The 15,214-nt window shown below is 44.2% G+C and overlaps 1 protein-coding gene across 6 annotated transcripts in view; it reads left to right on the top strand.

Annotated features, from left to right (window-relative positions):
- The window catches only part of FHOD3 (formin homology 2 domain containing 3), a 1,524,242-nt gene that overhangs the window by 224,829 nt on the left and 1,284,199 nt on the right, over positions 1-15,214 (top strand). For all 6 annotated transcript variants that reach the window (XM_069620636.1, XM_069620637.1, XM_069620638.1 and 3 more), the window contains exon 3: positions 14,622-14,686. In XM_069620636.1, the coding sequence (XP_069476737.1) occupies positions 14,622-14,686 (65 nt within the window). The remainder of the gene's footprint in view (positions 1-14,621; positions 14,687-15,214) is intronic.

Here is a 15,214-nt window from a genome sequence, read left to right on the forward strand (position 1 = left end):
TTTGTGTGCGTCATACAACCAAACATATTTGAAATAAACTGCAGCGTAAAAAAGGATCGGCTAATTTTTGATTGTTTTGTTATCTTGGATAAAGTCACAAAGTGGGTAGCAGCTGGAGCAGGGTATTTCGATAATTAGTTATTCTAATCACACAAAGCTTCACACTTATAAGTGGTGCTTGTCAATGAAAATAAACCCTATAATAATTGATTATCCACTTTCTGCTTTGTTTGCTGCCATCCTCTACTAATAAATAGCCCCATTTTCAAATAAATGTTGATAGCTAAGTGGTGTGTTAAAAAGCTATTTGCGAGGCCAGGGTGCCAGACCCAGCTGCAAGTGACATGAGACTCGTGCATCTCTCTCATCTGCGAATGCAGCCAGTGAGGGGTGTGAGATCCCCACATGTTGGCCATGTCTTGCGCTGGCCCTGCAGTGGAACTTAAAACCCACTGCCAGGTAATCACAGCTTGTTTAAAATAGTTCATATCATAACTGAAAAGATATAGATTTAATGCGGAGGTTATTTGGGGACTGTGGTGGTAATGGCAGTGTCTTGCCCAATCGTATGTTTCGTGTCAGGCCCCCAATAGCTTGCAAGCAAGAGATGCCCTTACATGGTGTTCACTTTCCTAGGCCACAACAGGCTGTTCTTTATTAGGGGGGCTGTTCTCTGTGTCACATTTTTATGTCAAATTAACTAAATGCACCATGTCATATAAGATGACGGGGACCGTCCCCAGAATAAAGGAAACAATAAAAGATGTTTGTGAAACACACAATTGTAGCTGTCAATACTTTAAAACCACATGTTTACACATCCTCAGCTGCTAGAGGAGAACATAATGGCATACTAGTTAGTAGCCTGCTAGGACACCTACATTCGAATCCTCGCATGATGAAAGTTTATCCTGAGTAAGTAACTTAGGGCCTGATTCAAACACCCTGATTCACAGAGTGGTTCAAAGTGTATTTTTGCAGGGGAAAGTCACTTTTCACTGCATAAATACACTTTGCACCAGTGTGTGAATCGGGGTGTTCGTTGGCAGTGCAAAATCACTTTTCACCGTGCTAGAAGTTCCATAAATCGGGCCTTTAATCTCTTCGATTTTCAGTTTTCTGAACCGCTGAAATTGGGAGCACTTAGGAAAAAGCTAAACCCCAGTGTAAACATTCTTTAAAAACCTTGAAATACACCTTCCATCGGGATGCATTTAACAGGTCACACAGATTCCTTCACAAGAACACAGTGGACCTCATTATGACTTTGACGGTAGCCGTGCCGGTAAATACCGGCACGGCTGCCGCCGGAGTATTTTTTTTCAGGAAAAAGAAAATCCCCATCAAGTCCCATTAGACTCAATGGGAGTGGGGAGGACGGATGCACCGGCACTGTGTGCAACAGTGCCGGTGCATCCGTCAAGGTCTGCGAGAGGTCAAACCTGATGGGCAGAAAAAAAAAAAAAAAAAAAAAAAAGAAAGACTCCCGCTCGCAGAACTCATAGTTTGCCGGTCCACAAACAACGGTACCGACAAGCTTACCGGTACTGTTATTTACAGACCGACAAACTCGTAATGAGGCCCAGTATGTAGCTATGTTTTTAAACACTGTAACTCCAGAGTGAGGCCTCTCAGTCTGAGCCATCCTGTCCTTTGCTAATTTTATTCTGGAAGCATCTTTTCCTTCTCGTCCTCAGGCTCGCGATTGGCCACGTCCCTTTATGCGAGAAATGTGACAGAACCTATGCTACTGGGCGCATTATCTGCAAGGGTTTCTGGTGAATCCTACTGCTGCATCCTGCCAATGGAAGCTGTCAGTGTCCACTTTCTCTGAACGGGGAGGGCTCAGCCGTCTGTGCTTACATCATTCCGTCACCCTCTAATTTCTTTCTGCGTGATATTGCTTGCCCATTCTTCAATAGTGTACCATTTGTTTTAATTCTGAAAGGTCGGATTATGACATACGGGCAGTTACTTTTTCTCTTTATGTGCCTGTTTTTACATATTTTCTGTTTTCTGGAAACAATCAAATAGCTTGGATAGACATTTTGGAGTTATCCAAGCATATAAAGGTGGGAGTCGGTCATGGGTGTTGCTAGGTCTGGAAATGATCCAGGGCTAGGCTAATGTAGGGACTGTCAGGACTCAGGGCTAGCTAGCCTTTAGGTTGTAGCCTTTGAGCTTCTATCCGGGGCTACAAACAAAAGACTCAGGGCTATATCCCCCCACACCCCTCCTAGCAACGACCTCTGGAGTCGCTCCTGCTCCATTTTCAGGAAACAAACTATGGAATATATAAAGAGGAGGAAACCTGCAGATGTTGCAGACGTGTAAAGCACATATTTACTATTTGCAAGTGTTCTTAGAAGAACACGAATCCTAATGGGATGGGGGCATGGACTAGTGGCTAAGTTGCCTACTTAGGAGTACAGAAATGTGAGATCAAACCTTACTTTTTCCACTTCACTGCAATACGTGATCCTAAATTTATCGCTTCATTTCCATGTGTTCCAGTTCTATTTGTTCTACTCTTTTTGGGGCACTTACAAATGGACTAAACCCTGCTACTAGCTAAACACCATTACTAAACGCTAATTAAATGGTTGGCTGGACATATTTGCATCCCTGTGCACGTAAGCTGGCTGGCAGGAGATCGTGGCATTGGCACACCATACAGGTCTCTGCAATTGCCTGTAAGAGACAGTTCAGCTCCTGGGCCGAGCTCTGGTGACACACAAGCTAGATATGAACTCTGATACATTCACCAGCAGAGGTCAAAGTGGGAGGGAACTAAAGGGTACAATGTTTCCTTACTTTTTTGGTAAATCAGTGATAGCTCCCTTATTTAACCTGGAGCACTGCTCCAGGGCCGCCGGACACCTTTATTTACGTATTTAGTACCTTCTTCCCTAATGGGGATTTGAATCTGGTTCATGCAGGTAACACTCCTGTGCCACACCATGTTGAGCTATCGTGCAGGTGCTGGCGTGCTGTTGGCCCTTTGTATGTACTGCCTGGGACCTAAGACTCATTGGGCCTCATTACGAGTCAGTCGGTCGGAAATAACGGTGGCGGTAAACCCACCTCCACCATTGTTTCCGGACCGACTGATCTCGAGTTCTGCAGGTGGGAGGTGTCATTCACGCCAGGTCTGACCTGGCGGGTTTAACACCACCCGCCTGCAGGCGGATGTGGAAACACCGGCACCATCACGAGATGGTGTCGGTGTTTCCACTTCCTCATTCCCATGGAGTCCTATGGGACTCCATGGGAATGGGGATTTACTGAATTCCGCCTCTGGAATTACCGGGTCACCGGGGTTGTAATGCCCTGGTGAATCCAGGAATCACGGATGCGGAATGGTAATACGAGTTTGGCGGTAACCTGATGGAATTTCCTGCACGGTTACCGCCGGACTCGTAATGAGGCCCATTGTCAAGCAATCACAAAGCCATGTTCTCCACACTTATATGTGAATTCTGCAATTAATCATGGATTTCTGCAGATACAGTGCCTGTACAGGTAAGAGGCATGGGTGTGTGGCTATAGCCCTAGGCGTGTCTCTTTAGAGGTTGGAATGGTGGGTGATTGGAAGGGGGAGGCTGCTTAAAGCTGCATGCTGTTGGGGACAATAAGCAACTAATGGTTATTTAAATGCTGCATTTTCTTTCATTGTGTTTTCATTTATCTTAATAGTACTGTTGTAAGGTATTGCCCAATTTGATCGAATTTACTTAACTGAATGGTAGATTTGGCCGAATTTGGCCAGTACCATTTGATCAATTAAATTTGATCAAATTGGGTAATCAATACCGAACACGGGGAGCAGTGGTTGTGGGGGTGTTCCCCACTCCCCATGTTCGGTATTGATGGCCTGGGGGGGGGGGGTAGCGGGGCTTTCGGGTCCAACCTGCGTTACAGGGACAGAACTGATGCCACAGGCCCCTGAGAGGCAGCAGACGTCCAAAAGGTAATAGGGGAAGGGGGGTATATGTATTGTGGGGGGATGGTTGGTCAAGGTTTTGACAGATTTGGCAACGGCAACATTGTATTTGCTGGGAAATTGACCACGGTCAATTCCGCCGTGAACAATTCTGCCATGGTCAAATCATGCATATCCCTGTTGTAAACACAGCAGTGTGGGGTGCAGTGGAGAAAAGGAAGGTATGGTGTTTGCATTGTGGGTTGCTTGAGTATGGGGTCTCCGTGGAGTAGGGAGTGGGGCGGCTGGTGTGGGAGTAGAAGGGGGCGGGGCAGCGGAACATAGATCCACTACTTTTTTTTTACATTTCGACCACTGTACACCAGGATTTATTTTGAGCAGTGATCTTTAAAATGGACTGCAGCACCCAGCAGCTGTGTGCCGGTATGTTTGATAGGCCTTGCATTGCCAGACACTGCAATTAGCACAATGAGCAAGCGTCCTGCAAATAGAAAATTATTTCATATTGAAAGAATAATGCAGTGCTTGACTTACCTATCAGGGTATGGGCGTGGCGCCGGGAATTTCATTTTTACTAATCGTGCGCATTGTGAAATATGGAAACATTTTTGTTTCTGTTGACAGGTCTAAGGAGGGGTTACCAAACTATCATAAATATTAGATTACAAGGCAAGGCGATATCATATTGGCAGGGCAAAATGCAAGACTGGTTGTGAAAGATGGCATCTTGAACAGGATAATGATCATTTGCTCTGAATTGAGCTTCCTGCTGTAGGATTGCCAACACAACCGGTCAATGCAACACAGCAAATTTAGAGAAACTGCTCTTAAGAATAACTTCACTTATTGTCTGTTGCGTGTGTTATTGTGCTGCCTCTAAATACATTATACATGGGCAGGCAGATCGGGGTCTGAAAGTGACCTGCAAAAGAGAAACGTAACAGAAATGTGCCATCTAAAGACCCTCTCTCCTGCAAACACACTCTTCCGTTTCCCCTTCCTTCTCAACAGTTTCATGGGGTCCCCCCGAACCCGTTGTTTCCGCTACACACCTCCCCCACAGTGTTCCAATAAGCTATGGTCTTTGGCAAGTGCTTCAAGACGTGTGAATGTTGGGTGATTAGAAATCTGAGAGGTGCTAGAATATGCTTGCTGTGAGAAACAATGCCTAGAAGTAGGTGATTATTTAATGTATTTGTATAGTGTTTCTTTCAGCCTTGATAATAGTTGTAACATCCAAAGGGTATTTATTTAGGCATGCATTTCTCTGGATGCTGTCAATTGTAATTTTCTAATCAGGATTGGGAAAATAAAGCTACAATCACTCGTATTTCTCAACATACTAGTATAGCAATGTATACAGTGTCAGGTTGTGTTGTGATGTGTGCAGTCAAGAGGAGGTTACTGTCTTCTGCCTAGTCCCCACCACCTTGCCACCATCATATTGGGATGACAGATGAAGAGCCATGATGGGGAACCCATGCCTGAATCCTTGCAATGACCCTGGACCTTGTTGGGTATATGAGAGACAATATGCACTCAGACAACCCTTCAGAGTGTACCCGCAAGCTGATATAGTAGAGAAAAGTTACCAAGAAGGATGGACTTTGCCAAGCTGTCAAATACACCCATGAACAGAATTGATGTGTGTTAAAAGAAAGTCTGACGACAGCAAAAGAATTTCATAAAGAAGATATAAGAACGTATGTTGAAGTTATATAAAAATACTTAAGAATGACAATGTAACCGAAGCACTAAGAGAAACGTGTACTCCATGATGCAGTACCGACGAACACAAAGAAGAATGAAGTGACTCACTGGTCAATCACTTTAAATACGGTGAAACACAAGGTAGAAAGAGTACATACAATCTTGCTTATGAGAGGTATATATATTCAACTACCATAAATTAGGACGACCATTAGAAGAAGACGCACAATGGCTTATGTCAATCAACCCAGCTACCTCAAAATACGAGCCCAGGATCTTAAAGTGGAAAGATGAGTTTGTTTTCCCTTGCAAAATAGAGGAGTACATTGGCTTGAAACCAAGGATGCCATTTCAAGAGATGAAGGAAAAGCACAAAGGGAGTCTAACGAGCAGACCATGTGCAAGAACATATTTCCCAAAGATTAGGAGGAACAAGCACAATTACGGATGCCAAATATTGGACAATTAAAAGGGCATGAACTTTATATGGGATAGAGTGAGCAAGTCCCTGAAGGCCAAGAGGAGCAACTTCACCCAGCGTAATTGAATCAAATGATGTCAAATCCACAGTTGAAATTGACAAATACATGGTCTTTTAACATGTGACGAAGAGCTCACAAACAATGGCTATACATTAGGCTTAAAGCAAAGATAATGGTGTGCCTACACTCACTTGAATGTCCTGAGACAGTGCAGACTGGCAAGGACAGCATTCAAACAGAAAACACTGGGATAAGGCCTACCGATGAGAGATGGTAAACTAATTGAGAAAACAAGTGTAGAGCTGACGTATCTCCAAGCACCTGGGTTTCGTTTCTATGTACGTGTTGCTAGTGAGCCGAATTTCCATGAATGGATTTGGGTTGCCAACTAATCAGAAAAGCCTGCAATGCACTTTTACATACAATGTTGCAAAGTATTATTCTGCTGCCATATTCTCTGCTATGACGAGTATATTACACCAGATGTATCGAAGTAACTAAGGCTGCGTCTCACAGACAAGAGACCACCAATGAGGGACTAACATGTATTTTCTATATGTAGACATGTTTTCCTAATCCAATCTCACCCCTCAATAGGTTTTGCAGCTTGCCACGTATGATGACGTCATAAATGACGCATCTAGCATGATATAAACTGAGTATAATCAAGAAGACATTGTGATCCTGCATGAATCGATTTGATGAGTGTTTATTTGCACTGCTTTACTTCTTTGAGATTAAAGCAGTATTTATCATCTCCTTTGATGCTGTCCAGTTATTGGGTCTGAGATACATAGACGCTTCAAGGTGCTAGAGCACAGCAGGTTTCAAGTAATCTGTATAAAATGTTGTGTTATTTTAGCCCTGTGTTTTTACACTTTTTACAAGCCTATCACTTGCTTGCCATGACTCCACCCTACCCCCGCCCCATTTCTCTGGCTGCACCCCCACATGAGGCGGGTTCCCAAATTATATGTTTTACTATTTTCAACATTGGGTAGTAATATTTTGGGCTGAAAACAAACTCTGTGCGTGTACACGTGACCATGTGGAAAAATGCTGTCGCACTACGAAACGAGTAAATAAGTAAATAAGTTGACAGCAGTATGCTCAGTCTGTTTGCCACACACATGCACACACACTGGTACGCACTCTTTTACAGTCCAGCAGCTTAATTCAGGAAGCAGTCTAAAGAGCACCTGGGAACCACTGCGGTGGTGACAGTGCACAGTACAAATACCTTTAACATGAACATTAAACAATCGATGAACTCACCTTTATCAAGAGCATTCACCATCCGATGGAGTGCCGGAAATTCACACTGCAATCACGTTTTCGTCATAGACATGTTATATGAGACATTTTCTCAACCCATCTAATTCCAGGAGTGGAGCTGGCTATGTTCCAATTAAGATTTAGCAGCTGAGAGGAGCCTGCAATGGCAGCCATTAGGTGACTGGAAAGTCTGACTTAATGTGCCTAGCAGAGCAAGTGCATTAAGGAGGCCTTTGGACACCAAATGGCCCACAGCCAAGGGTGTTAAGACTATTAGCATCCATTGGGTGGGGCACGCAGGAGTAAGTGAGGGCGCAAAAAAAAGGGGGGGCAGTCCTTGCAGCCATAAGCTTCGCTGTTGCTTTCCTTCATGCAGGAGTGGTGCTTGAAGGCCAGGGCCCAAACAGCAATAAGCCACGTCACGTGAGCAGGGCAGCTTAGGGGTTTCACTGCCTTTTGCCAGAAGTCACACGCGATTGATAGGCCAATCGGCGTTCATCTTGTTGTGTGGTGCTTTCCGGGACATTATGCACCACGGCGTGAGCCTGTAGACATCGTGAGCTTTTGTGGGCGGTACTGGACCCTTCAGGTGAGGAGACAGTGTGGGTGGGGAGCAGGTCAAATGGAGGTGATTGGAAGCAAGATGGTACGGGAAGAGGAAGAATAGCGGGCCTTCAGCTCGGTGCAGCCAAGTGGGAATGAAACATCCTGGGCCTGCACTGGGTCATTTTGCCTAGAATTCACGGGAATTCAACGTTCCTGCTTGCCTGTGCCAATCTCAAAGGTGTGCTGATTGAAACGTATCATGATGTAAGGAATTCGCATTTTCTATTTCTATGTATACTGGCAAGAAGGACAAGAGTCCACCTGTTAGGTCACCCACATGTTTAGCATGTCTTGATCAGCCTGCACTAAAAGACCGACATTTATACCAGTGCTTGAAGTGGGCGGGAGCAGTCGGGAGCAGTGCACCTATACTTATTTTAATTAAGTTTTACTGTTCCTATACTTTTATTTTAAAAACAAACCGTTCTGTGACAGTTTCGTTTTAAAATAAAAGTGTAGGAAGACGTTTAAAACATGCACTTTCAGTGCACTGCACAGGACATTTCCTTAAAGAGCAGGCACATTTTTTGGGGGTTTTTATTGTGCATGGGAGTGGGCGCTGCGATGGGGTCTGTGTGGAGCGGTGCAGGCCAGTAGGGAACATAGTTCCACTACTTCTTTTCGTACACTGATTTATACGCTATGCTGAAAGGTGTACATTTAAATAAATGTCCCTTTTTCACAAGTAACATCCGATTATCCTTCTAAGCCTAAGGTATGTAAAATGAGTCCCTTTTAGCTGGGTAAAAGCAAAGCATTTTTTTGGCCAAAGTTGTATCCTGCTATTACATTGGCAGCATGCTCTACTGTAAAACAAATGCTCAGATCTAAATAAAATGAAAGAGGCACCCACAATTCCGCCCCATACTGATAGGGCTAAACCCCCTCCATTAAATCTTGGGTCCGCGTGGATAGCTAACGTAGACGATTCAGCCTTTTATCATTACAAGGTTGGTAGTTTGATTACGTTCCAATTGGGTATTACTAACACCTATTGTAGCACACAAAGCTCATGGAATCTGCCATCAAACGCTACAAAAAAAGCTTGGATTGCTATTATTAGCCGATGGCGTGGGGCTGCTCGTAAACTGGCACAGTGGCCTCTTTCTGGGCCATTATGCACGCCGCCTTACACAGTAAATCCCCTAATCTAGCACAGTGTATCTTGAACAACCATGACGACCGCCAAGCTTTCGCTGTTTGTGTTTACATAGCAAAGTCTCACAGGAAATGACAGGTTATCGAAACGGAGACACGTCTGCCTGGTTGTCTTTGGCCTGCACAGTAGGAAGATGCTAAGGCAGTTTGTTTCGCTCGCAGGCATGCTTTACATGTGTTTTGACAGCCCATTAATCCAGAGCGAACAAATAAAGACGTTTTCTGTCCTCGGGAAATTATTGACACGCGGGCAGCTATCCATCCCGTGACCTCTGCCGCGCTCGCGCTTCGACGCTTTATTCAGAGGGCGGCCTGCGTCGCCCGCATGGCGTCACGTGGAAGGAAAAACTGCGCGCACGACGCAGAGGTATTCCTCGACGGCTGCCTCGAGCCGGGCAGGGGCTCGTGGGCTCAGTCTCTCGAAGCCGTGCCCTCGAGACCGGCGAGCAACAGCTTTGACAGTGACCTTTGCAGCAGCTGCTGTCAGGGGATAACGTGAAGTGCTATCCCGAGGCCAGGCTGGGCCTCCAGTTCGTCAGAAATAAAAGGAGCACATGCCGGGAAGGAAACTGTTCGGCGTTTTACTTAAAAAACAGATGTTCCATTGGCCCGAACGGTAATTGCTGTCACAGATATTTGACCGTACTGTATGACAGATAACTTTCGCGTGTTCCGTCTTGCTGCTGCTCAGCTCGCTTGCTGGAAAAGGTCTTTGCGCGACACCTGTAGTAGTTGTTAAAAGCATTGCTGTCATGGAAGAAAGCCCCATCACTCATGGTCGGTGGGAAATCCACAAGAAGGTCATACACAGCCTTTTGATTGATAACAGTATTAGCGATATGTTTTCAAGAACAGATGTGTAATTTACAAAAAAAGTTCAACTTTTTTTAAGGTGATGGCATTATTTTATTTGCTCTTATGTTGTATAGTTAAGAAGCAGGTAACACTGGACCATTGTATATAGAAACGGGCCACTTTTTGCCAATGCCTTCTCAGTGCTTATAGCTTAAAAGCCAGTGATCTACAACGTTTGGATTTCCAGAAGTTTTGGACCATAATTCCCATTAGCAATTGCCAATATAGTCAATCGTGAAGGTTCATTGGCGTAATAATCCAAAGCATTTTGTTAGATGCGGGTTGCAGACCCCTGGTTTAAGTTTTTGCCTCTAACATTATTTTAAATTAATAAATACTGATCTGTGGCTTCTCCCCGCTGATTTCTCAGTGTTTGTTTTGTTTATTTGTGCGTTTTGAGGCCTACGGGCGTGTGGCGCTTTCTAAAAATGTTAAATGAATAAATAAATAAATAAACAAAGCCATACCTGCACTTATCAATTTCTTATTATTAAAGTGCTTAGAAGCAGGCGGAATCCGGGATGGCACGTTTTAAAAAAAACGAGATGTTAGTGTTGCTTTGTAATGTATGCATTACATTGATTCAAAGGCCTCTCATTACCAAATAATGTTGTTGTTTGTCTTTATTTGAGTCGAAAGGGCTCTGCAAAAAAAAAGCGTATCGGGTAGGGTTGGTGGGGGACACGCCCCTTCTGAGGGGCAGGCAGCACAGTCCTCCATGCAAATAAATCACACTGGGGGACTGTGTTGCCTGCCACTCAGGCGATGTGTGGCCTGCTGCTCTTACAATGGGCGGGGGAGGGTGGCAACACCCCCCTCCTCACCTGCCCATACTGGCAGAATGCCATTGCTACCTACTCAAAATCCACTGTAACTCATCTTGCACTCTGATTAGTTCTTAATACAATTGTTGATGGAAAATGGGATCATGTGACAGCGTTCAACCAAGGCCTTTTTCACTGCTTCTTTCAACCCCCTGAAACTGGCACCTAAACCCTTGTCATCCTTCCTGGGTCCTTCTAAGGTCGCCCATTTTGGAGCTTCACATTACATGACATTTTCCTGTCCAGGTCTTGCAATACACCCATGTGTTAGCCCCATACTCTCTTGCTCAGACCATCCCTGTTATGCCCCTGTGCATCAACGTGAACCACAAATACAACCCTTTCTAACTTGTGACAAAAATCCCACTCCCTTTCATGATATGTTCTCTCATGGAACACCTCTGCGGGAATGCCCTCCCACTCAACCTAATATCTGTTATGCCCCTGTGATTCTTCTGGCACAACCTGTTACCCCAGAACCTACTATCAGCATACTATGGTGCACTGCGCAGCATGAGCACCCCTTGAACTTCAATGATACTGCTTCAGCTTATCTTATTCACTGCACTTTCGCGGCAATTTTTTTTTTTTACGTCCATCCGTAGGAGTAGTCCAGTATAACATGTATTGAAAAACACTGCTCAGCATATATCTTTCATATAGCATGACTAGGGGTTAGTACACATGCACTAAATTTGATGTTCCGTTGTAGACGTCATACATTCAAATCCTGCAGATCTAGAATTTGTGATCTCCATTCTGTTTGGTCGATTGCAGTTTAAGACTGGCCTATAGGACATCAGGGCAATGCCCAAAGTACAGCCCCAACATCCTAGTGTGGGCCTCTTTATGGGGGGTGGTCAAAGTGGGCCCGTTTGATGAGTTACTTTACTCAGCAGCTAATAGTTTTGACCAGTGTCACTAAACACATATGATTTAAAATGCCCAATTTTCAATACATTTACAAAAAGTAGCCCCGCTAGGTACTACTCAGTCTGTCACAAAGGAAAACATTGACATATGAGATTTTGGGCCACTTTTTCCTTTTAGCCGGCGACAAATGTATGCACCAGTCCAACCTTGGTCCCTTGGAATTATGCTGGGCAGCTGACAGCACGAGCGCTGCACAAAAACAATGACTACAAATGAACTAAATTAAGATAGGACGAATGAGATATTAAGGCAGAACCATAAACATTGCCTAGATGCAACATCACTCCACTCATCTAATTCACTCAGCCTTTCTACTAGTGTTGCAAACGCTGTCCCTGCTACACTGTGAAAATAGAATTGCAGGGATACAAATAATTTGTTTGATGTCAGGTAGTAATCTGCTCCAGGGCAAACATGGGGTCGGACAAAAAAATGCCAGGGAATAGACTGTGCAGAGTGTTGAGGGAATCCCTTCTATGGGTGTCCAAGCATTAGTATGGAGGTGATAAGCCTGGAGGGAAGAATCAAGCATCTTTGGATCCTGTGACTGCACAAAACATCTTGCCAAAAACAACTTCTGGAACATTTCTTACTTTCCCCAAGTAAGTTAGGATCATAACAAACTGTAAGGCCTTGTTTATGAGCAAATTCTGTTCCCTGATAAACTCTCCTAAATCGCTGGTGCCGATTTATTTTTGTAAAAACGGATCCAAGCTTCTTGATTGGAAATGGATTTGCTTGGATTCAATAACATTACCCAGAGCAAAGCCTAAAAGTGTTTTTGGCAATGTCAATGTTTCCACAGTGAGGTGAAAAAGTCGACTTTTTTTATCCTTATGAATGATTTGGTTATGGAAGGTAGACAGTTGGACATGCGAACAGACCAGCCAGCCTCTCCACATAGCTTTATGGCCATTCACTGCCATTGTCTATATTGACTCATCATTTGGCATTTTTCTCTCACTACTAAAATGTCTGCTCATCGGCCTTTACATTTTAAATGCCTTGTTTCCGGTCGTTTTTTTTCTCCACAAGCCTATGAACCGCGTCTATATGTATTGTCATGATTACATGTGGCACTGTCCTAGCTGTTCACGTTTCCATTCAATGTTTCTGTTCTGTGGGCTAACCCTTGTGTTCCTGTTCTTTCTCTGGCTAGTTCAGCTTTGGTCTCTGCCTTGCCATGAGAAACTTCCTTAAGAGCACTACATCTGTTCCTTAAATCGTACACAAATAATCATAACCAAAGCATGTGACGGATCTGGTATAGACTGGTGTAACTAGACCCTATAGGCATATCACAATCCCAACTCGTGCATCTGAGTTATTTGTAACATACTTGCTTAACGTGCTTTAAGTGAGTGCAGCCTCCCAGGCCCTGGCTATCCCATGGCACTGATCTGTGCTGGTGAAAATGTATGCTTACCCTAAGTGTGGTCTTTAGGCATGTGGCACAAAAGCATTTGCCAGAGATTACAAATCATTCAGGCTCACAATTCCATGCTTTTTATGCGTATAATGCGAGTCCCCCTAAGTGGGAGTGGTTATGCCAGATCATGGGTCTCTTGCACCTCACTAATGACACCAAACAAGGAGGAAACGTGTGTAGGGCTGGTTGTATTCAGGCAATGAGGCCTAACAGTTGAGCCATTCATCACTTTTGGGGGTATTTCATAAATATTCACACCACACTATTTTTCAAAATGCAGCTGCAAATCTATGGTAGGTGTTCATTGTAGGAGGGTGTGGGTGAGCAGGCAAGTTGCCTCAGTGCCTACTGCCGGAAGAGCCTGCCTAGGCAATGCTCTATTGAGCGCCACCACCTGAATGCTTACAGGGCTTCATAGAGGCTCATGAAAAAATGTAGCCATTACCTGCAATGCATTGGGTTGGGTAGTATAAGCATTCTTGGCCCTTCTATACACCAACCAAGCTCCTCCTTGAGATGGTCTTAAAAGATGCAGACAATGATAGTGGTCAGAGCATTGGTCCAATTTCTTTAACGATAGGGGGTTATAGAATGCGCCCTAGAAGGGCAGGCTCTCCTGGGCATGCTATTTTGCCGGTAATGGGAGGTTTTGCCGCAATACAGTTCATTGAAGGCGAATTATTTATCTATAGGCCAGTTCGAGCCTGTCTACCTGGCTTTCATGAAATGTAACTTCTGCCATTTGGCTTGTAAATAAGAGGACAACGGATGGCGTTAAAAGATAGAGACGTAGAAGATTTGAATACCGAGGAGTTCATTTATACAAATTGGAAGCGCTCCTTCTGCTAGTAAGAGTCTTGGTGAGTTGGGTACGACTCTACCATGGTAGCTTGGTTAGCGAGATCTCAAGATGGCTGACTTTTAGAGGGAGGAGCTGTTCAAGCGGCCAGGCCACTGATATGTCTGCTTTCTTCGGCTGGTGTGTGCGGTGCAAGTTGGAAAGAGGGAGGATGCTTATGGGCTTATTCTTATTTATATTCGTATCACCATGCCTTGCACACTTTCCTTTTTATACTTGGAGAAAGGAATTATAGCAACATAACCTATTTACCTTCATCTGAAGCTGGAAAGTGTTTTGTTCGTCAGGTGGGTGTGTAACACTTGTATACGCAAATCCTTATGCCCCTCCTGGTGTTGGTCTTATTGATATTTTATTATCAGAAAAAAATGTACTAATGAATTAAAAGTATTTGCTCAGATTGAAGACACACATTCTGTTTACATCCACATGTGGCTTTTCGACAAATCACCTCTAACCAGCGCTGGTACCTCTTCCCTGTAATTAAACATTTTGCATTGTGCTGGACCTATGAATGGGACACTGATATCTCCTGCTTCTTTTTCAGAAGGGGCAAGAAACACAGCATCATCCTCAGGACCCAGCTTTCTGTGAGAGTGCACGCGTGCATTGGTGAGTCCAATATTTGCAAATTCACATTGTTGACTTAGAAGGAAAGTGAAACTGATTCATAAAGAAATGCACGAGTTTGGTTTAGAAGATGAAACTTCACTTTAGGCATGCAAAGAATCCTTGGTGTAGGGTTTGACTGTCAATTGATTGGGACGAGGAAACGGCCAGGAGATATATGGAACAATGGATTGGTACAGGAGTCTCAAATTCAGTGACACTTGTTCTTTCAACCTAACACAACATTTCTATGGGTTAAATCAGTTGGTGGACACCTGGCACGGAGCAACGAGTTGGCTAGCATGTTATGGTTTTGATTTTGTTGTGTCTTGCTAAAAGCTCTTGAGCTGTGTTGTGAGTATCTGCGGTTACCTTGGTATCTACTCGTATCTGCCATTGCAACGTCAGTTTAAGCATGGCCATCTTTGCCGTGTCTGATAGAGAGAATCGTAGACATGGCTTCTGGTGGTTTTTTTAGGTTCTTAATCTGCCTTCGTGGTTGAAAAGACTCTTTTTTTGTTGCTTTCTTTT

The sequence above is a fragment of the Ambystoma mexicanum genome, chromosome 5q (assembly GCF_040938575.1).
Source record: "Ambystoma mexicanum isolate Mex_15411 chromosome 5q, UKY_AmexF1_1, whole genome shotgun sequence".
Classification (NCBI taxonomy): Eukaryota; Metazoa; Chordata; class Amphibia; order Caudata; family Ambystomatidae; genus Ambystoma; species Ambystoma mexicanum.